At 43.4% G+C, this 23,412-nt stretch overlaps 1 protein-coding gene across 5 annotated transcripts; it reads right to left on the bottom strand.

Moving 5' to 3' along the window:
* Positions 1–3,270: 3,270 nt before the first annotated feature.
* On the bottom strand, positions 3,271–18,985 carry VEZF1 (vascular endothelial zinc finger 1). 5 transcript variants are annotated; one of them, XM_082678218.1, is made up of 7 exons: positions 18,817–18,903; positions 15,986–16,206; positions 13,405–14,099; positions 12,581–12,644; positions 11,346–11,547; positions 9,728–9,862; positions 3,271–6,641 (listed from the first exon to the last, which is right to left on the bottom strand). In XM_082678218.1, exons 2-7 carry the CDS (start codon positions 15,989–15,991, stop codon positions 6,214–6,216), a joined length of 1,530 nt encoding a protein of 509 aa, XP_082534344.1. In that variant the 5' UTR covers positions 15,992–16,206; positions 18,817–18,903; the 3' UTR covers positions 3,271–6,213. The 5 variants fall into 5 exon arrangements, with proteins under 5 accessions (XP_082534344.1, XP_082534340.1, XP_082534341.1 ...); XM_082678214.1 differs by lacking the exon at positions 15,986–16,206 and having other exon boundaries at positions 18,817–18,985; XM_082678215.1 differs by lacking the exon at positions 15,986–16,206 and having other exon boundaries at positions 9,728–9,859; positions 18,817–18,985.
* Between the last annotated feature and the right edge of the window lie 4,427 nt (positions 18,986–23,412).

Genomic DNA, 23,412 nt, shown 5'->3' with positions numbered 1-23,412 from the left:
GGAAACTGAGGCCAGAGAGGTTACATATCTTGCCCGAGGACACACAGTTCCCACTGGCATAGCCTGGATTTACACCCCAGCCTGTCAGACTCCAAGCCCCTGCTCTTAATTGCAACCCTGTATTACAGCACCTCCCAGCTGTCCCTTATGCCAGGCCTTGCCCTGCTCTGGATCTTCTGGGGGCCTTACTTACCTGTTGCTGCTGTTTCTGGCCTTGGTACTTGGTGCCTTGTGTTTTGGGCTTCCTGAACATTGGGACTCATTGATACAAGGGCAAGTCAGCAGCAGGTTGCCATGGTCCCACTAATTTGGAACCAGAGATTTAGGGGATGTGGCAAAACATTTGGAATATACAGTCCGACTTAGGAACTAGCCTCCCTTCTGTGGGGCCCTGGACTACCTCCACTTTATTTGGGTATCTCCCAATTCTGCCTGTATACCAAGGAGGAATGAACCAACTGCCTAAAAGTTACAGGGAAGGCTTCGGAGGGAACAACATTTTAATTAGACTTTGAAGGATATCTAGTGGTTCACAACAGAGAAAATGTGTTGGAGGGTTGCTTGGGGGAGGACATTCTAGGCCTGAGGGACAGAATATACAAAGGTTCTATCTCCTTCCTCTTTCCACAACTCCACCCTCTCCCCAGTCTTCTCCCTCAGACATCCTTGATAGCCACAGTTTCTGGTGTTGGCAAAGTGGCAGAACTTCACTTGTGTGGGACAGGCCACCCTGGAGTCTAGGCCTACTCTCCTGGGATGAAGCTCTAGGATTTCAGGAAGGGGGACCCCTACCTCCGCAGCTGGAAGGGGCTCCTGGGTCCCCACCACAGGTGGGGATTCCCTACTAATCACCTGAATCTTGCCTGTTTCTTCAGCTACTGATTTTGTTCTTTTTCTGGCTAAGAAGAGCATGTCTTCTTTTCTGCCCATTGACTGGAGCTGAAATCATCACAGCTGGCTTACACTAGCAGCCTGTCTCAGGGTCCTCTGAGTAATCATGTCCAGCTCGGGGCAGATGCATGGAAAGGGGAGGAGGACAGGGTGGAGATGACACCACAGGAAGCACAAGGACAATTTCTCCAAAATCTCTCTCTCTCCCCCTTCCCTGGGCCTCTTTCTAACCTCCAAATTCCCCCTTTCCCTTCTCTCCCTCACCTCATAAGCAAAGCTGATTTCTCTCTGGCTCTTTTCCCACCATTAACAAAGCTCGGAATTTCTTGGCTCATGACCAAGGGCCTTGGGGATCCAGGCTCCTTCAAGCCTGATCTCTGAGTGGATTTAGGCTGACTCAGTAAGAACCATGGCTTTGGTGGCCTCCCAATTGCCCCTGAGGTTGACAAAGACTTAGCTTCCTGTCCCAGTCTCTGAGGCTGGCTCCCCTCTCCATGAGCAGCCTCTGGAATTGGTACATTACTCCTCCCAGCCTTGGACCTGGGCACTGACTGCCAGACAGAGCTGCTGGACCAGTCACTAGAAGGGCATGTCCCTTCCATTTCCCTTGGTCTCCTCGTCCTCTCTAGCTGCCGTGCCAAAGGAATCGCTCACAGGCAGAATGAAAAGTTGTCCTCAAGTGTCCATCGTTAGCATATTAGTTCTTGCCCAGGGTCTTTATAGGTGTACTTAGGAAAAAATGACATTCAGGTGAAAGGGCTGACACAGCCAAATGCAGGTGGACCTCACTTTGAGAAAACTCCATAAACAATGTAAATTTACCAAAACACCCAAGAGAATTCTTCTTGAATGGTTGGCAGTTATATACATCAGAAAGGATTCACTCCAATAAGAAGACTGACTTTAAGTTCTTCTTCTTCTATGTACTCTTCAAAGAGATATTTAACAGTTGGGAAGGTGGGATGTCAACTTAAAGATCATCAGGGATGAAGACAATTTCTGAAGCTATGATGCAAGTCAGTGGTGATACAGAATCTGAAGTGTGAAACTCCATTCCCTTCCCATGACAGGGCAGTTTTTGTAAATGACAGAATACTTGACCCTCATGGTCCAAGGCCAAGATCTGGGTCAAGTGCCTGTCTTGGGAAGAAGAGAGCTAACTAGTCAACCCCTGATGGGCTGGTCCAAGGGGAGGGCTAGATCACACAAAGATCCTAAGCAGAGCCCTGGACCCTCCCTCCATTCCTTCCTTGGGAACTACATGGGCCTTTGCCCAAAAGTGAGCAGCCAAGAGAAGCTGGAGTCTAGATCAATGCACAAACTCAGTCAGTATTCAGCTGTGAACCATAACGCACTGATCTGCCTGGCCCCTACTTTTACAAGACAGGGAGAGATTATCCAGTAATCTGCCAGGGTCAGATCAGTTGTGGGGGAGATTTATAGGCCCAAATGGGGACAAATGGCATTCTTTCAGGCTACAAGACTCTTTAGAGAGGGAAGAGTACAGGACTGAAGGCCAGATTTATTAAGCCTGGGAGGGGAAAGTGATTACCATTCCAGGCAACGATACTTGAGGATACTGCAGGGAAAACCTCCACCATGCCCTCTACATCCCGAACCCAGGTCTCTCCAGAGAGGACCAAACAGCAGCGCCCCTTGAGAAGAGTGGAAACACCTGGACAGCCAGGACGGTTAACTAGCAATTCAGTGAAATAACACTTCCCATTCCAGACAAAAGCAACATAAGGAACTCTTCCTCCAGCTGTTTTCACTGAGTCAATAAAGAGACTAAAGCAATTATCAGAGGAAGTTTGGAAAGCCTCAATTATATATGAAACAGATGTAGGTATCCAAAACTTTTTAAAAAATGGTGTGAGATCCATCTTGATTTGCTGTCTGGTGGTACTGTCACTTGGGTACTTGTCATACCTCTCTTAGCCTCCTTGGAGGCAGCAACCATGTCTTAATCACCTTTGTATGCCCTTTAGTGCCTAACAGTGCCTGGCACATTGTTGGTACTCAGTAGACATCTGATGAATCTAGTTGAACATAAATGGGTAGGCAACGCAGCCTAAAACCCTTTTCAAGTAAAGAAACTGGGTTTAGAGCATGCAAAGAAATGTTTGAAACCCACCTGCTCTGGGCTTTACTCAAGCTGACTGGAGGAGGTTACTTCTCTTACTGCAGCCAGTCTGGTGCATTTCCACTCTCCCTTCTCGGTGGTCAAACCGGCCTGACATTAGTCCTTCCCTCTCTCTCCAGCCCAATATCAAGACGTGTACACCTGGAGAAGCAGTGCTTCAAAAATTTCTCTATCATCATGGTGAAATGGTGAAGCTTCTGAGGTATTAAGCAATCCATCATAACGTTTGTGACCGGTTAACTTTAATTTGTCAAAATAAATCTGCAGTTTTTGCATGTTAGTAATACAGTGCTGGTATTGACAGGAAAAATCATCCATCTGCTTACATAGAAACCTTCGTTTAGGAGCACACCTTAGGAGGGAAATGGATACACAATAAAAGGCAAATGTAGGCCAAGCAGCGAGCCCTAGAGCGTAACAGGCTGGATGTCAGATTTGAGGATGATCTAATACAACTGTTTAGCTGCCAATCTGATAAAGGGGAAGCTCTCAACCAGGTTACAACCAGAAGAGAAAAACAAACTCTCTGCTTTTTTCGTGAGCGGTGGCCTTCTTGCCTTCAACATTTGGTTGAATCAGTTCATCAGCATCAAAACTCAATTCCAGTTCCAAGACAGGAGAATTTCACCACACAACCTACTCGGCCCCTGCTTTCAGTGGCCCACTGCCACCCCCAGCCTGCCAACTCTCTCCCTCCCAAAAGAAGACACGACGTGGGTTTATTATTGCAGACAAGCTTAAGTGAATAAAGAATGCATACAAAATATCATTTTAACTGAAGTCATACAATGAATTCTCACTCCTGTTTATTATACAATGAATTGATAAAGCAATCATTCCTAGTATATATCTTTTTTTTTTTTTTAAAGAACTAATACTTTTAGGGTTCTGACGACCACACTCTAGCCTGGGGGTAGGGTCCACACCTGCCCCCACTGAGGACTGCTCCTTGGGCCATTGTGGAGGAAGCCAGGGCCATCTCAATCATGGAGGATTGTGATTGCCAGCCCAGCCAGAGAGAGACGACAGGTCCTAGCGGGCAGAGCCAGAACCTGGTCCTGGGGCTGCATGCCAGGAAACGTTGGCTTCCTCCAAATGTGGCCAAGACCTGCCCAATCCAGACCTCAGCAGGGCCACGCATGGGCCTTCCCTACACGAGTCCTTCCAGTAGTCCACACATAATGCTCTACATATTAAAAACAAACCATTTTGGTACTGTGGATAGGAACAGTTGTAACAAAGTCATAGCTACATATTTTTCTCTACATTTTGTTTATTGAGACAAACTAATTAAAAGGCACAAACATAGGGCATGTTTACATGGACATTATAACAAACATATACATTAAAAGTGTAGGAATGTGTTGCCTTCCTGCTAAACAGAAAGTTCCTAAGCTTTTATATATACAAAAGTTGTACAATTTAATGTCCTAAAGTACAAAAGATCATTTATAAAATTATTTTACACTAAGTACTATTTATTTTATTTTTTTACTACGTAGTTCAACCCCCTCGAACTGTTTTGTATAATGACACACAGATACCTGTCCCTGATGTAGGAAGTCTGCCTCAGATGCAAGGTATTTTGATGCTTGAACTGACACAGTGGGGTATAAATGGAAGTCATCCAGTTTGATAGTCAGTCCTGCAAACATTCTGCAAGATTAACACAACTAATGTCCATTTCTCTTAACTGCAAGATTAAAAAAAGGAAAAAAAACCCAAAACATATTGCAACTTAAAAAAAAAATAATCACAGCGCCTTGGTTTTAGTAACTTCTTTTTCAAAACACAATGCTTTAAAAACATTAATGTGTGACATGATGGTGTAAAGAGTATCTGTCTCCCTAGCTTTTGGTTTCTACTTTGTACTATGTACAGAGATAAAACATCCTGCTAAGAAATAAAAAGCACATGTCTTAACGTGCACAATCATTGCTGGATTTCTGCAGGGAGTGCAGACAGCTGTCTCCCTGAAAACCCGACAAAGCTGATACAAGTGTTTTCTCAAAGAACAAAAAGTGATGTCCATATTTACAAAGTTGAACAAATCTGCACAATACTTAAGAAACAGAAGGAGAACTTAAAAAAAAAAGATACACTCTGCTTGTTCTGAAGGGGCATACTACCTAGTTAGTGGTTAGAATAAAAACTGTATACAATTTAATATAAGACATAAACTCTAGTGAGCAATTAACACACCTTTCCCTGTTGAAATATCAACAGGCTCTGATTGGGAGAGAGAGGGGCATATCACATCCCAGTGCCTCCAGCGTCTTCCAATTAAAGCAATATATTTTAACTGTTCCAAAGTACTCCTTGACCCCTGAATAGGAGTCCCATTGGCCTCTGTTTGTTAGGAGTCTGCCTGTCCGCACACTTGACTTCTCCTCTGTCAGCTGCGGCCTTTTCTTACCAAAACACAATGTGTATATTTTGTTTGTTTTTTTAAGTTTTTTAAAAAAGTCAACTACAATGCTATATTCCATCAGGATTAGTATGCTGAGCAATATTTACATCTCCAAATATCAGGTCACAATCCCTATTATATGTTGAAGATAGAATGATAAATTATCATATGCTTTGCATATCAGAGCTGGTATCACCTTTCCCATAGGGAATGCTGCCTGAAATTAACATATTCCCAAAGGTAAAATGCATATTCTCTGAAATGCATTTTATTATGACAATGCATGTATTTACTCATAAAAACAATAAACACAGACAATTTTACACTAGCTCTCAATCCCTGGATTTAGAACTTCAGGTTAAAATCAGCCATCCACCTTGTATATATGGGGAGAAGAGTTCTGCTAGTGTTCAGAATAAAATGATTTCTTGGGATCAAAAACAGTAATGCTGCTTTTTAATTTTGAAATGGGTTTTGCTTTTTCATGATTGGTTTTAATTCCGGCTTTCATCTTGCCAACTACTATCCTGTTTAAGCAATGCTGTCAGCTAAAAGGAATTTCTGATTAAACTAAAGTGGTCCAGTGATAAGTGACATACACACCCTACTTTGAACAATCCCAGCCAAATTGGAGAATAATGCTACTACACTATTATTAACTAATGTAATAAATCTCCCAATTTCATGGTTTACTTTTTGCTTTAATAAACTAAAAGTAAGTTGCTGGTAAATATTTACTTGAACCCATATTTTGATTTTATAATACTGTTTACCAAGGTGGTGATGTAGGCAAAGCTTGGGGTAAGAAAGGCATGCTCTCTACAGGCCTCATTGCTATATTGAGAGGGGCAGCTAACGTCATAGGCGTGGGCAGGTTCATTGGAGACGTGATCGTGACAGGGTGTGCTATATTCACTGGGGCAGTGACGGGGGTGGGGAGGTTGACTGGGGTAGTGAGTGTTAAAGGAGAGGTCATGGACAATGGACTGGTTATAGTCACAGGGTGCCCTATGTTCATTGGGCTGGTTATGTTAACTGCACTTGAAACATTTACTGGACTTCTCATGCTCATTGCAGCTGCCACTGTGACTGGGTTTGACATAGTCCCAGACGACACAGAGGACGTTATATTGAATGGAGTAGTGAGAGTCACAGGTGTCGTAGCAGCCGTGGAGGTTTGGCACAGGTTAGCAGCTTCTAAAATAAGAAGACAAAAGGGCCTTTAGACTCTCAAAACAGTGAACACAATTCAGTTTCTGAATCAACTTCTTTTAATTAAAAAGGACAAACATTTAATAAATTAAATTATAGTTTTCTACCCTGTGGTCAACAGGAAGGGAGGATCCTTCTGAGCACAAGACTGGGGGCCAGGAATCCCAGCACGGGAGCAGATCTCTTCCGATGCTGTGCCTTTCACAAGACTGAGGCAACTGGCTTAGCCTTGGTGCTTTTGGTTTGGAGTTTAGATTTACTTACCTACCTCACAGTGATGCTGGAAGATCAGGTAATTTCTGCAAGGCACTCTGGGGGGCAGAGATATCAAGTAGGGCTAAGTTTTCTCACTACCACTTCCATGTAGTTCCTCTGAATTCTAAAGACTTTCCCGGGAAGAACCAAGCACCCACAGGCCAGGCTGGAAGAGCTTGTTTACACAGAGCTGGGCAGATGGTTACACAGTAACAGATAATCAGAAAAATCTTCTCACAAGGCATACTGTAACTAGCAGAGAGAGGTGTGTGTCCTCGATGCTATGTACTCTAAAGCCTTCTCAGAGGTGAAGCCACATTCTGTTAAGGTTTTAAAACTCCATTAAGTAGGGATGGATAAACAAGCTGTTTTAATATCATCTGTTTATTTCAGTCTTAGAAAAATCATTTTAGTTAAATAATCCTGTTGTTTCTGGTTGTTTCTTAACGTTGTTTAGAATGAACAAGTATCCCTCAGTAGGTTTATGTTCTCCTCCCCGCTCCCGTATCTTCTTCTCTTTCTGAGGCTAACATAATCACCTACTTTATGCCTGGTGTCATTTAACTATACGTATTCCACACACCACCAGCCATACCAAGGGGGACTAGCCAGGCTAGGAGACCCTGCAGTGAGCTGGGGGACCGTGGTCCTTGTTATCAGCAAAGCCTGGGCACTTCTTAAGGAAAACTTCCCTCACAGGTGACACCCCTTACACCACCCTGCAACAAAATTCAGCACCACCTGCTGGTGTGTCAGAAAAGTGCAGTAAGAAGACAGATGGGGGTGCTGGCTGTGACTTGGCTGTCAAAACGGAGAAATGCATTTGAGACTAAAGATGGAGGTCTGCCCGCAGGCCACGCATGGTCAAATCACCTCAGGTGGACCCTTGAGTCAATGAGCAGCCCTTCCTTGATGAGCATGATGTAACCTTGGCATTGCTCCATACTCTGTATCAGGGATTCCCAAACCTGGCTGATGATCAAAATCATTTACCTAGGGAGGTTTTTTTGAAAAAAACTGCTTCCCAGGAAATTCAATTGTGAGATTTAGATGGAACCTGGATATCTATCTATCTAAAAAGCTGCTGAGATGATGATCTCATTGTCATCCAGGTTTGGAAACTTATATTACCTTATTTAAGCCCAATATTTAAAAGGGACATGCTGATTCAAGTTCAGGTTTTCAGGTCAGGAGTCTCTTCTCCCCCCAGACGTGACATTTACTAACATGAACACAGAAGTTTCTAACATCAGTGGTCGTTTCCAAAGAGATTCATGCAACAAATGGGAATACAATAGCATTTTGTTTCACGCAGATCAGAAGATGAGCTAAACAACTGAGTCTTATTGTGCAAGCACACTGAAATACAATACCAAACAGAAGAGTGCAGAAGAAAAGAATGAGGGAGAAAACCGACTCACTTTTGAGGTGATGGTAGCATGCTAAAAATATTCTCCTCCTGTTTTCACCAAATAAGCTTTCACTTACTTGGTGGGTGTGCCATCTCCCCACCTCCCCTTCATTTTCTTTTTAATCTAACCCTATCCCTTTCTGTAACTTAAACACTTTTACTTCTTCTCTGAGCAAAGCATCCTTCGTATTTCAACCTTCGCTTTCAACCCACTATGCAATTATCACGGCACATACACACATATAAATTTTTCTCCCCTACCCACCATTCTCCATCCCTTCTCTTTATCACAAAGTATTTAATCAAAATAATGACAAATATTCATTTGGAAGATAGGAATAAGCAGCATCTGAGGCAAAGTGGAAAGCCTATCTGAACTGCTGCATTCTTTCCTCCAGTGCCAGTAGATATATGGAAAAGCTATTCCTTTTATCTTTTTCCAAGTACAGAATGTTTAGAAGGGATCTGAGGAAGGGAATAGCTGCACTACATGAACGCAAAGGATGGAAGAAACTACACAGCAAAGGAATTACAGCACAGCCTACATGCAGGGGATTCCTTATGAATTTAAAATAAAACAGTAAGACATGACAAGGGTGGGGAAGGCAAAACGGAATTTAGGAATCTGTCCTGTGGCTGATGATACATTGACAAAATGATTTAACTGAAATGGCTGCACAGTAGTCCAGAAGCCAAAGCTACAACTACTAAGTTAAAAAACTGTGCTGAAAACCGATACTCCAACCGCTTCTTTATAAGATATATATGAGAGAAAAGCAAACCATGCCCAGTTTTAGTAACAATTACAGTAAAGTCACTAACAACTGAAGTACATACATGTTAAGCTAATGCCAGCCCCAGTGACAGACTGAATTAGATTAAGGGTGAGACCGAGAAAAAAGACATCAGCGTTATAGAGTCTGAAATATGTAATAAATAATACAATTCAGAAAGAACACTAAAGAGCAGAAAATAACACAGTTGTAAGAAAATGAACTTATGTACACATAAGGATATTTCATCTACCTTTAAGAGTGGGACTATTTTAAAAACACAAAAAGGAGCCTTTAATGCATGAAGGTTGACATAAAAATGAACATAAAAAGGAACTCTGAGCGTACACAGCAAAGGACCAAATTTGGCTACAAATGTGTAACAAAATTAAGTCACAAGAAAGAACCTGACAAGAAGTACTAAGAATTTTTATTTCCTAGTAAAAAAAACTTACTTGGAAGCTTGGAAGCTTTGTTGCTAATAACTTTACCAGGTATTTCCTAGCATACAGTATCTCCTTAAAGTGTTTCCGTAAAGCCGAATTCTCTAAGCTGTGGCTGTTTTACTTTGTTACTTGGCATACTAGATGAAAACACTAGCCACGCTGTGAGCACTGGATGCCTCATCTTACCTTTCTTTCTTGCTTTGACAGCTTCTTCCCACAGTCTCAGTGTCTCTACCTGCTTCCCTGGCCAGCTGGTCACATGCTGCTGCTGCTGCTGCTGCTGCTGCTTCTGGCTGCTGGTCTCTTCACTCATGCACGCTGCTCCAAAGACAAAGACAGAAACGCTATTATTTACCTGGAAAAAGTGTGGCTATTTTTTCAAAATCCGAACTTAGATACTTTGACTCCTCATGCCTCTATGATCTTTATCATTTGACCTGATAGTTTTTTACTATAGTACATCTTTTGTGCTGCTGTGTCTCTACTGGTCAAAATAGATAAATTTTAAAACTCCAGAGAGCTAGGGAAAACCAACATAAAAGAATTCTTTGCTACATTAAAAAGCAAGTATCTTTTAGAATGGAACTTGGGTAATATTAGCATGGAATAATTAATGCTCATCAAAATATGTAACATAGTTAGTTACCTGACCACAACGATGTACATTAAAAGTAAATTTCTGTAAAGTTAACAAAGTTTGACGTGCTAGATAATAAACCCAATGTACTTACAAAGAAGCAAAAACGAATGAGATTGAAACACATTAACCATTCTTTCCCATTCACTTTTGGCCACCTATTCTGAGAATCTGATGTTTCTGCTGCATGAAGTACATATATAATAGAATACAGAATTAGGAAAACACTTTCTTCTGATGGTTAGGGAGATCTTAGAAAAAAGCCTGGGTAAATGCAAGTATTGAATTTTATCCACAAGTCCCTGGAATATTCTATCTTTTCAACTCTGAATTTAAGGTAAGCAAAGCATTTAAACGTTCAAATGGGTACGCTATCCCTTTTCTCTATAGATTTGGGTTTGAGAAGTAAAATTATGTAACACTGCTTTTATCTTTAGGTTATGAAGGACATGTTATTAATACTATCAGGAGTTAGGGGGCACTCGTGCCTGAGAATCTTCCTTACATTAAATAACATCAGTTAAAATTGCCTGGCATAAGATGCAGCTTCCTAGTATGGCTTCTGCTGCCACGATCCTAACACACTAAAGCTTTTTATTCAAACCCCATAGAAGAAGGGACACACTGAAAAATAGCTGCAGGGAAATTGTGCTCTTCTAACTTGGACGTTATTAGTAGACAGTACAGGATTAAAAGCAAAATAAGTGGAGAGTTTATCATTGTTGCCTGTATACATGTACGTAAAGTGTATTTCCAACACTAATATACACCGTCCATTGACGCGTGTTTGCATACTTTAGCAACAGGAGGAAACAAGTAAGGTGAACATTAATATAGTCCTGAGAACACAGGTGAAAATATCTTCAATATATTATAAAAAAAAAAAATCTAGATTCCATCAATCTGAAACGCAAAAGAAATACAATTTGGGCTTCCCTGGTGGCGCACTGGTTGAGAGTCCGCCTGCTGACGCAGGGGACATGGGTTCGTGCCCCCGTCCAGGAAAGTCCCACATGCCGCGGAGCGGCTGGGCCCTTGAGCCATGGCCGCTGAGCCTGTGCGTCTGGAGCCTGTGCTCCGCAACGGGAGAGGCCACGACAGTGAGAGGCCCGCGTACTGCAAGAAAAAAAAAAAAAAAAAAGAAATACAATTTGAAGTGTCACCTACTTTTACTGATGCCTTGTTTACATGTATTACAGTTGATACTTTGGCTCTGCCCGTGTGTCTTTAAGTGGCTGGTGATGTATGCTGCGCTCAGGAGCTTCCCACAGATGTTACAGGATACCTTGCCTTCGTGGCGTACCATGTGTGTCCGCAGTCTGTCTTTGGTGGCAAAGGCAGCAGTGCACGTCTGCATGAGGGAGGAAAACTTTTTTTAAATATAGACTATCCTGTTCTACTCATTTTAAAGTACGTTATATTCTAGGTATTACCCTACTCATGTCAGCAAGCAGACTGAGTTAGCTGAATTTTAACTGCATGTGTTACCTAGAATTGTACTCACGATAAAACACCTGGTGAATTTTAGACTCTTACATTTTGAGGGGAAGAAAAAAATATCAACAGAGTAGTGAAAGATGTGAGCTGTAGAGTCAGTTAAACCCGGATTTAAATCCAGCTCCCTGACTCACTAAACAATGTAATACTCAGCAAGTTAGCTAACCTATCTGAATTTATTTCATCTGTAAAATGAAAATAATACCTACCTCACAAAATTACTGGTGGATTAAGAGCCTGGCCCAAGGCCTCATGACAGGTAATCACTCAATGACACTAGCTTCCTTCCTCCAATTGGATTTTTCTTAGAATTCGAATCACTTACTTAATAAAATCAGTCATTAACAAAATTTAACTGAAAGGAGCACAAAAAGACTTCCAGCAAAAAACCAGAATTACTGACGCCTAACACGGTCATTTCATTTAGCAAGATTCTTAACCTCTTCATTACCACAACTTATGTCATTAGAGAATGCTCCAATTTGGCGATAGCCAAATCCAGTAAGTGGTAACATTTGGGAGAAAATTCATATTTTCTTAGATTATGGTTAAAACAACCTCAATCATCAACCCAGAAGTTAATTTAAAACACTTCATTCATTTATTCTTTTCAAATAAACGACCTTTGCAAGACAATAAATTTTTTTTCTTATAACAATAAACACTGTTGCCCAAGGAAAATGAAATGTAGCTTAACAAAAACAACATTTACATTTTTAAATGGTCTTGCCTCACAGAAATAGAAGCTGTCATTTATATTTTATAAAACCAGAATTCAAATGGACCACATTTACTCAAGTCAGTGATTTTACGACTATTCAAGAAAGGTGAGATTTGACTGGCTCAGACCTTCTGGATAATGTGCATTAAGTGCTACACTAAGGATAAGTCATTTTAACTCTTACTTGGCATTTGAAGGGTCTTTCTGTTGAATGGACATGTTTTACGTGACAGCTTAAGTGGTCAGGCCTGTGAAAGAGAGAGTTTCAACAGAAGATGTAATGGAACACACATAGAGAAATGCTACTTACTGTGATGTTTACATGCTTGGCAGACATGGGTGGGGGACATTTTAAAGAAAGACAGCAGAATTACCAACTCCCCCACCCCCCAGTGCAAGCCTCCTTACCTCTCTTACCATAAACAAAAGTCTTAGTCCTTTATACCTGTTAATTTTCTTTCCTAGTCAACATCAAATCATATTAGGTCTTGATTCTTTACAATTACAAAATACCCAAAGTTTAGTCCTAACACTTGCCAGAGACAACTGCTACTACATTAACTTTAAAAGCCTTTAAAAATGAAAATTAGTGAAATGTTAGTAACCACAGAAAAATGGAAAAAAACGTTCTCTTAAAAGTTTTAAGAGATTCCAAGGTCATCCCAACTTCCAGGATATGTTTCTTTGGTTTGTGCAGTGAATCTCATGTCCAGCCACCCAAATGAATTGAAAACTAATGGTTTCGCAGTGATAAGAAGTACTGATGTGCCGAAAGAAGGCCTGAGTCCACCAAGGCACTTCTTAAATGAAATAGTAAGTTAATCACTATGCCACCACTTGTCAGCCACACCAAACTGGAATTAGACCTGGAGGTGTAATACTTTATCTGTCACCAATCTCCTCTAATAACACAGGCCTGCAAATATCTATTCTCACATAAACCTTCTAGATCACGCAGAGATCGTACTGATACCATAATGAAAAAAAAAGCAAAGCAAAATGCAGTACCTCGAGAAGCCTTTCCCACAAACACTGCAAGTATAGGGTTTGGTGATGCCTCCTTCGTGAGACCTCACGTGGTAAGTCATCCGGTCCTTCCTCTTGAAGCGCTGATTACAAATAGGACACTCGAAGGGCTTTTCGTCCGAATGGGAGAGCTTGTGCCGATTGAGGTGGTACACATCTCGGAAGGCCTTCCCACACATCTCACAAGCATGGTTCTTCTTGACAGGCTTACTGGGTTTCTTGACAGACTGCGTCACGGGCATAGCTGTGGTGCTGGCACTGCTGCTGGGGTTGGTGCCCGAGGAAGATGTAGTGACTGTTGACAAGATGCCTGCAATGGTTGAGACCAACGAAGTTCGGCTGCTGTCCCCAGCGATGGTGGAGATAAGGGGAACCACCGTGGTGGGGGTTTTCTTTGGCCGGGACACCAACTTGATGCCTGTGTGGCAGGACTCGTGGCGCCTCAGGTGATAGCTGTCCCTGAAAGCTTTACTGCAGTAAGTGCACACAAAGGAAGTTTTGGGTTTTTCTTTTTTAATCCCAATGGCATCCTTTAATGTTTCTGGAGCAGCCTGAGGTTTCTGAGTTATTGGTATTGGAAGCAATGGTTTCTGATCAGGGGGCTCCACAGCAGAGCTCAGGAGGGGTAGCAAGCTGTTCTGTGCTGCCTGCTGTTGGTGATGGGAGGCTTCGTGGGCCTAAAACCAAACATTTACACTTCAGAAATTCAGCCTCTCACAATGACCTTCAAAATTCAACATGCTTCAGACAATAGAGACCAGAAGAAACAATCAAGGAGCCTGTAAGCTACTCTCTGCAGCAGAGATCCAGCAACCACCTAGCTACTCTCAGAGCTCCCAATACAAAGCATTAAAATCACTGCACAGACACAAAACTTTTGCGAGTAAGTTGCTGACAGTGATCTTGCTTTCAAACAGCTGACTAAACTACACACCACCCTGGTTCATAAGGGACATACCAGCTGATGAAATGAGTCTGCATTAGTCTGTCAGTGCTGAGACCAAGTTTAAATAACTTGTCAAAAAAATTACACTCCAGACTTAACTATTTAACAGTACCTTACTGCAGTAATCCACAAGCCACACACTCACACATACACATATAGACATGTAATCATCTACTTGTCTATTTTACCTAGGAAAATAGACGTCTCTCCCCTTCCATCACAAACTCTCAGTGACCGAGGAAAGACGCTGTTGCTAAGTAATACAAGGAATCTAGGTCTCTGAATACATATGCTAGTGGTTAAGTTTACTTTTAAAGTTTCCACTTAACTCTACTAAAAGATTTGGTTGAAATGGAATCTGCTATTAATCATCCTGGAAGGCATCTGTGAAGGCAGCCCCCAGCAAACACCTGTCAATTGTTTCTCAGCTCATTTAATCTTACACTAGAAGTCTGCATCCTTTAGCAACACTAGCTGTTCAAACCCTAAACTCAGACTAATAAGAAAGAACAAACTATAAATAATTTAAATTCCTTTCATTTTCATCTTCTTCTAGCAGTGGTAGGGCGAGTTAAAGTATTGGACATTTGCTGTTATAAAGTGCTTTTCCACTCCAAAACTGGGAGCTGGACAATGTTTGGAAATTTTCTTTAGCTGCACTGAAACCAAAATTTCATTGTGGGTCAGGTTCTTGGTATTTATGAGTAGTTACTCACTTGGTTTTGATTCTTCCAAAATTCTCCATACCTCTATACTGATTAACATTTAGGAAATGATGGGAGAAAATTCCTGAAATAGTTCTTCCTAATATGCTGTATTTGATCAACATTATTTTTGAAACTCTGGACAGTGAGCTCGAGCCCCTATGCTTGAGTTTTGTCATCCTAAAAGGATACATGCACTCAGAGGTAAGAGTTCCAAATATTTTAAGCATACAGTGTCCTAGGAAGGGCCCATCCCATCATCTCAGACACTCTAGACACTTATTTACCCTTTTCACTCTAAATCTAAGTTCTACATTACACTCCATTAAGTAAAAAAATATGGAGACACACAGACACACTCACACAGAGCTCCTCTCCTGACGAATAAGAACACCTACCACACACAGCTCCATGTTTACTTGATAGCAGCACAACAGCTAAGCCTAGAACCAGACTTCCCTAAATCATCAGGAGGTGTCATATCCAGAGTTAACCACTTTCAATTTAACTATTTTGACTGAATCTTCCTTTGAGTCCTGGAAGTACTCATAGAAATTGTGTGCTTACTTATGAGTATCTTTCTGGACTTAGTGCTCACACTGAGTCCACTTTTAATTTAATTTATGGAGCTCCTGTAATTGTCAGGGTCTACCCAAGTGACTTTAGTAAAAACTTTATAGAATTTGGACTCTAATCCTACCCCCTTTCCAACCTGGCTGTAGGATGCCCAAGCTTCCGTACAGTATTCAAACGGTTAATAGCTGAAGATAGCTCAAGATATACAATTTCAAAGGCTAACAGATCAGATAATAGGGAAAGCAAATCTTCTGGACAAAGTTCAGACTTATAGTGTTCAGAGGCATTTTTCAATTCTAAACAACCATTAGTTCGATGGAGTACTAAAAGCACTTACTGCCATTTTACCAATTCAGATGTCTGTGGCAACATAAAGTATTTTTACAGCATTGCTGAAGCTCACTCTCACAGGAGGGTCACACCAGGTCCCTGCTTCTCGGGTGAAATGCTGTAGAATGCCTCGCCCACTACGGGAATCACTCTCTGAGGATTCCTAGGATCCCCACACTTCTATATGAAGCCTTCTAAGAGGGGAACTGGGTTTCCCCAACTTGTTCTCTGAGGGAGAGACAGAGTAAAATAACAACCATGGCCTGCCTTCCGTTAAGTGATTTTTAAAAATATATAACTTCTGGGTAGACTTTTATTTGACTAGCATCATCAAACCAAAGTTTTAATTTTATCTCCCATCTCTTTCAACTGCAAGGCTTTTTTAACCCTGCCCAAGCTTTCCTCTTCTGGGGCTGGCAAAAAAAACAAAACAGAAATGTTATTTCATCACCCAGGGTGGTAGGATATGGCACCATGAAATCTCCAGTGCCAGAGGGTAAAAGATTTTGTTCTGAAGGAAACTGGCATCAGTGAGTCATATCTTGAATGTCCTATTAGGAGAATCATTCATCAAACACTTTAACAGATATGGGTTTCACTTTCCACCAGGTTATTTGGAAAGCAAGCAGGTATTAAATTGTTTTAAAATATAAATTCAACAGGATGCTCCAGGAAACAAATGAGAGAGTTTAACTCTCCATTTCCCCAGTGAAAATTACTTAAAACTGGAACTGAGTAAGTCTATTCATACCTTTCCAGAGAAAAGACTGAAATATTCTCTTTACCCATTCAACTGTCCTCGGCTCTAAATTATAAGTTTTCCAACAATTTTCACTGCACACATTGCCAAGCCCAGGATCAAATATTAGCTTTCACACTTCTCCATCAGGTGGAAAAAAAGATTTTAATAGCTGAAAAAAATTAAATAATATAAAATCTAATTAAAAAGTTGATCATTAAATGCTTGGCATTTGCTTTCCCCAGGAAAAGAATAATAAAAGTATTCCAAAAGATTTTTCAAGTAGTTTTCCAAAAATTAGTTACGGGGTTTTCCTTTACATAAAGAACTCTCGTTTTTTTCCAATCTCCATTGAGAGCACGTTTAATATGGTAAATCTAAATCATTCCTCATGTGAAAAATCACTGCAGTGGCCCATTAATCCCATATTTTAAAATGACCATTTGAAAGCTTTTTCTAGAGAGGGCATTTGCCACCTTTACACCAACCTGGATGCAAGCTAGTTATGTATCATTTTTTTCCAATGCATTTTTAAGTTGACTTATCACATTATCAAGCTCATCAAAGCACTTGTTAAAACAATACAAGATCACAATAAGGGCCAAGTTAGTGAATTCCGTAATTTTGGGTATGTTCAATTTTAAGAAGCCCGAATATATTTCAATTACTTAAAAATCAAATTACTCACATTCGAAAGAATATGTCTTAAAACAATAAACCATCTCTACACAGTAGGCACTGTTTGAATTATCCAGTTCCTTATATTAACTCCACTGGGATGGGTCCAGTGGCTGGGAGGATTTTTTTTGAAAATTCTGCATCCGTTCCTGGTTAGTTCCAAAAGGTCTCAAGCGCCCAAGCTACGCATTTGAGATTTCACGAAGTTATTCAAAGAAGGAAAATAACTCAGAGAGGCGGGAAGAACGCACTTAAAGTGACGAGCTTCCGAACCTCCGGTTCCTAAGTTTCCCCGTGAGCTCATTACTACTGCCCATTAAGTGCTTCGTTTTCAAACAGAAACGAAGCGGGGAAAAAATAAGTTCTAGGTCTTCCAAATAGGGGTCCCCACCTCAGATGGGCGGGCAAGAAGGTTGCCAACGCATCGGCTACAGTCACCTTCAAGTTTCTTGCAAAAAGTGAAGACCAACACCCCACGAATGACTCATCTGGGGGCTCTGTAAGCGGACTTTGTTTGCTCTCTCCACTGGCCGTCTCCCCCACTTGGTTGGAGGAAACGCTAAAGGTGGGACGAGAGAGAAACGCGCCCCAGCAGAAGGTGGGGCCTCCCGGAGTGCCGGGCCCCCGCCCGCCCCCCACCCCCGGCCGGGGGATTCCCCGGGCTGAATGGGACGGCGGTAGAGCTGGACAGAGGGAGAGGGTGTCAGCTGCCAAGGCTCGGCACTGGCTTGGGAATGAAAACACGTAAATCCAACGAAAAAGTTTGGGGAGGGGATACACGTTTACAGCACCCCCCAACTGGGTAAACATGAGGGGGGCGGCGGGAAGGGGGAGTGGCGGGGAGCCCAAGGATACCCGCTATTCGCGGGGACTCGAGCGGGGGGGCTTGTCAGAAAGTCAACATATACACACAAAAAGAAGACAGGGAGGTGAAAAGAACGGAGAGCGAGCGAAAAGATGGATGAAGTGGGGGGGAAGTGAGCAGGACCCGGGGACCCCCCTCACCCCACGGTGCGGGCCCGGGCCCGGCGCGCCGTGGCCGAGCGGACCGCGCTATCCAGCGGCCCGGCGCCCTCCTTTCTCTGGGCCGCGGCTGGTGACAGCGACCGGCCTCCTCCCTTCCCCTTCAGGGCGGGAGGGAAGGGTGTGTGTGTGTGTGTGCGCGTGTGTGTTTGTGTGCTGGGGGGGGACCGGGGGTCACCCCGAGGCCTGCTCTCTTCCCCGCACCCCGTGAGGCCGCCTTCTTTCACCTCAGCAGCCCCGCTCCGCCGAGGCGGGCGGGCGGAAAAACAAAGGGGGATTAAGGCCGGGCCGGAGAGCGGAGCCGGGAGGGAGGGGAGGAGGAGCGCCCGCCCGCCCGCCAGCCCCGGGCCCGGCCCCCCTGTCCCCCCCGTGTCCCCCCCGGGGGGGGCCCCCCGTACCTGGAACAGGAACGCGGTCCAGTTGGCCTCCATGGCTGCAGCGGCCGACCCCCCTCCTCCCCACTCCCCCCCGCTCGGGGAGCCTCCTCAGGCGGAGGAGGCGACAACAAAGCGGCGGCGGCGGCGGCGGCAGCGGCAGCGGCGGCTCCTCAACATGGCAGCGCCGAGCGCGGCCACTTCCGGTAACCTCCGGGACGCACCACCGCCGCGGCGAGCGCGGGCGGGGGGGGAGCCCCGACCCGGCCGCCGCCGCCCCCAGTGGCCCGGACCCCTCCCGGGCGTCCCCGCGGCCCGCTCGCCGCCTCGGAGCTCAGCCAGTGCCTGCGGGCGGTGGGGTCAGGGCCCCCGCGGGGGGGCTGGGGTGGGGCCGGGGGCGGGGATGGGGCGCGGCGTCCCCCCCCGCGGGGGTGTGTGGTGCTGCGGTCCGTGGCTCAGGCAGCTGGAACAGGGGGAGCTCAGGAGAGAAGATGGAGGACGCCAGGGTCTGGCGCTGGCTCGCTGGGCACGGCCGGGCCAGCTCCCGTGACTCAAACCCGGTGCCCGACAGCATCGCGTCCCTCTCAGGCCCTCAGCGGAAGGCACAGGCCACGGTGGCCCCCGGGCTCTTCAGTTCCTTTCGCGCAGCACAGCCCCTACCTCCAAACTGGGGGAAGCCCCTTCGACTTGCAGTGTCTTTCCCCTCTGGTATTTCATTCCAGCGAAACCTTCCGCACTCTTGCTGGATACGCATCTACCTCTGAGTGGCCTTCCAACTCAAGCAGGGAATCCCACTGGGGTGCAGCCTCAGATCCTCCCTGTGCGGAGGGAAACACTTCCCACGCGTAGAGGTGTCATTACTGGGTTATTCTTGGGTGAAGGGCTGAGCTTCCCCATCCTCTTCTTAACTCCAGATATGATGTGAAATTCTATCGAACACCCCCCTCTCCCGCCAACAAAATATTTTTTTTTAATTAAAGAGAAAGTACAGACAAAAAATTGTTTTAGTGCTTTAGTACAGTCTACTTCCTCACCCCCCAAAACAAGAATCGAACTTCTGGTTGGACAGCGCCAGTTGTCACTGAGGTGACCCCAGCCTCTGTTTGCAGTTCCAAGTCTTCCGTGTAGGCGTCACTGCTACTGGAACTTTGTACGATGATGCCCTGAACATTTTCTATCAAAGACAAGCTGTTATTAAACAAGTGCCTCCAGTCCAAGAAGTCTCCTGTGGCGGGAAATGAGGAGGCAGCCTCTATCAGTGATATTTTTGTAAACTCTGGCTTTAAAAAATTCCACAGATGGTCACATTATTTCAAGGCTTCAACCTCTTTCATAACCGACTGTCTCTTATCTCATTCCCTCCATTTATTCCTCTTAAATCACATTCTAATCAAGGTCACCATCTCCAACTTCCCCCATACATACACAATAAAAGATAATATGGTTGAAGAATTCTATTGGTAAAAGAAACTGAAGAGGTATAGTAATTTGACAGTCTGTGTTTCCTTTCCATCGACTACACATATATACCCCCTTCCCACACTTTCCTTCCCTCAGTCACCAGAATGAAGGGGCTGGCAAACGTTGGTCTGGTTCCTTTTAGAGTTGATTCCCTACTGGACACTGCCTGGAGGCCTTGGGAACGAATGAGAAGTTCTGCAGTTTGGATCAGTGGCAGAAGCAGGTAACACATCAGGGAACCAGTCAGCCTAAGACAGGAGGGGACAGAAAATGATGAATAGTTTCTGATTACATTCCTCAGCTAAACTGCTACAGTGGCCCCTATGTCTCCTATAAATGTCCATTAGTCTCTTTTGGAAAGAAATAAAATGATTCAGGAAGCCTAAGTTTATATATACATACAAGATAAGGAGAGAACTAAGATGTAAACCTAAGGAATCAACTAGGTCAACTAAAACCTTTTTGCTCTGACCTCGGACACTTCGTATTCTTTTGTTTTCATTCAATGAATGCACCTTCTTTCCTGTTTTAACGTATTCACTTCGAGGTCTCTGTAATACATCTCCTCAGTCTTCCCTTCCCTGTATAGCCTCTCCTACTTTGCTGCCTTTCAAACTGTGGTGAAAATGAAGTTTCAGGATTATAAGACTAGTACTTGATGAAGACCATTTTTCTACTAACAATATTACCGCACTCTCTTGAACTTCTTTTCCCAGGATCTAGAAAACCTTTCTCTAGCAATCCTTCTCACAACCTCTGGAGAGGGGTCTCCCCACTACCACAAAGTAGAGGTCAAGTAAAAACAGGCCAGTTCTCATTACTGAAGAGCTGGGATTCAGAAGTATCACTTTTCTTGAGGTAAACGGCTAATTTTTATCTCTATCCATGAGATGAAACCAGAATTCCTGATTGCTCCGAATTTTCTTTCCCATTAAAAATAAAAATTAACAATCTTTTAAATTCAGATGAAATTTTAAATCTTAGGATATTTTCCAGAGAAAATATCCAAAAGTTTGGAATGAGTACTCAAAAACAATCAGCTCCAACTGTTTTGAGGAATATAATGAAATTAGGAAGGTCAAAGATTCCATTCTTAGGACAGAAAAAATCCTTAACCACAAACAAAATGAACCCCTCCTCAAGCCTGCTTCCACAGACTATACTGGGGTCCAATCAAAACACTAGCAATGTCTGAAGACAATAAATTCATATTGATTATTGTAAACAACTTTCAGTGAATGAATCAATGGTGTTGCCTCCAGTTATGATGTATAACTGAAATGTCTGGTGTCTAAGCCAAAAAATATATGTGCCTACATCCACCCAAATAAAATTCAGATTCCCTCCCCACCCTGTTCAGGTTCTTCTTTCCCATCTCCCCTGCCCCAGTGTGTATAACATGTCACTTAATCTTTTAGGGCCTCAGTTTCCTCATCTGGAGAATGAGGACAAAATAAATACCTATCTCACAGAGACAGGACTGTGGATTAAATGAGAAATGTGTATAAAAAGCTTAGAACATTTCCTGGAATATAACAGGTGCTAAGTAGATGTTTTTATTGGTGCTACTGAGTCAGGTTCTAGATTAATTCTGGGGCTAGGAACTCTGCATAAGAGCTCTAAGCCAGTTCTTACTTTCTCTCAAAGTAACAGGTTTTCCCCCTGCCCCATCCCCCTCTCCTTTGAAGAGCCCTAAGGTAAAGGGCCAAAAGGCTAAGGACACATGACAAAGGAAGAAACCTACCAAGATCAGCATTTACAAGGACAACTTTTAGCAAACATTAGAAAGTAACAGGATATTTCCTTCCCATTTTGGAAAGGATTTTAAAATCCTGTGAGTACGTTAAGGATTAAGATTAGATGCAGAATCCTAGGCATAGAAACTATCTCTGCTATTGTCAATTACCCTTCCCAAGAAAGACTAATCAACAAACCAAAACCAAATCAAATCCAAAACTGTCCATAGAGTCTATCTAGTTAGAAGCAGCTTCAAATTGGCAGTTAATGAACAAACTCTTCATGCAAGAAAGCTGGAAGTGACAATGAACAGATCTACTAGTAAAAGGCAAGACTGCAATACTTAGAAATACCAAAAACATTGGCCAGAGAGAAATGTTACCCTGCATTATCAGCCTCAGTGTAATCGGGGAGAAGGGACACACACCCTACCAGACCAAAGGCAACAACACACACACACACACACACACACACACACACACACACACACACACACACACAAAAGAGACAAAAACAAGCCTCTCTGGGAGGAAAGCAGAAGTAATCTCCCCACCCCACCTCCCCACACTAAGGGCTTAAGCCACTTGCCTGTGGCCCATGTGGCCAGAAGCTGGATTTGTGTTTCAATTCTACCACCTGAAGTGTCATCACTAGTTTATTTCTGTTTTAACTGGTAAGGTGAGGAAGGGGAAACAACGAAGAATTTTTTTCCCTAAACACCAATTTAAGTTCCTTGACGTCTGGAACAGTCACAGAGAACAAAGGGACAGGGAACAAACCTACCCATTTTCCTAGTAGACATTTAGTTTAACTGGTAGTTGAGGGTCCTTAAACACTCTATTGTTTGTAAGAAGGGCCATATACCCAAGACGCCCAAAACATATCCAAAGCCAATGGAAACACATTTATCACCTTAACTCTTTTTGAAAGAAGCTGCCAGAAATCAATGCTTAACCTATCAGTTTCTTCCACAAAGCATTTGAGTAGAAATACCTTCCGTTTTACAACTCCTGAATGGCTGTCAGAGGACATCCAACAAATAGCAAGCAAAACAGCATAGGACACAAGAAGGAAAGAAATTAAGATAGGTCAAAAATACACCAAGTAAGAAATTCAATACAACTGGAAAACATACTCTCAGGCACCAACATTTCTCCTTTGGACACCTGTTCCTCCCTGCCCTCAGATGCCCCAAGTCCAGGGTAATGGCTGAGCTTGAAAAAAAGTTGCCACTTAACAGGTCACGCAAACTTCGTGGGCCTTAACCAACAACTACAAAGCTTAATTCAGGACTTCCCTGGTGGCGCAGTGGTTGAGAGTCCGCCTGCCGATGCAGGGGACACGGGTTTGTGCCCCGGGCTGGGAAGATCCCACATGCCGTGGAGCGGCTGGGCCTGTTAGCCATGGCTGCTGAGCCTGCGT

The sequence above is a fragment of the Grampus griseus genome (assembly GCF_964374135.1).
Source record: "Grampus griseus genome assembly, chromosome: 20".
Taxonomy (NCBI): Eukaryota; Metazoa; Chordata; class Mammalia; order Artiodactyla; family Delphinidae; genus Grampus; species Grampus griseus.
This window is presented reverse-complemented; position numbering and strand designations above follow the sequence as displayed.

Coding starts and splice junctions, on each gene's coding strand:
- VEZF1 (XM_082678214.1), bottom strand. CDS start 18,849: ATGGAGGCCAACTGGACCGCGTTCCTGTTCCAG. Junction 11,548..12,580: donor AAAGACCCTTCAAATGCCAA/GTAAGAGTTAAA, acceptor ATTTAAAAAAAG/TTTTCCTCCCTCATGCAGAC. Junction 6,642..9,727: donor TGTCAAAGCAAGAAAGAAAG/GTAAGATGAGGC, acceptor TTCTTATTTTAG/AAGCTGCTAACCTGTGCCAA.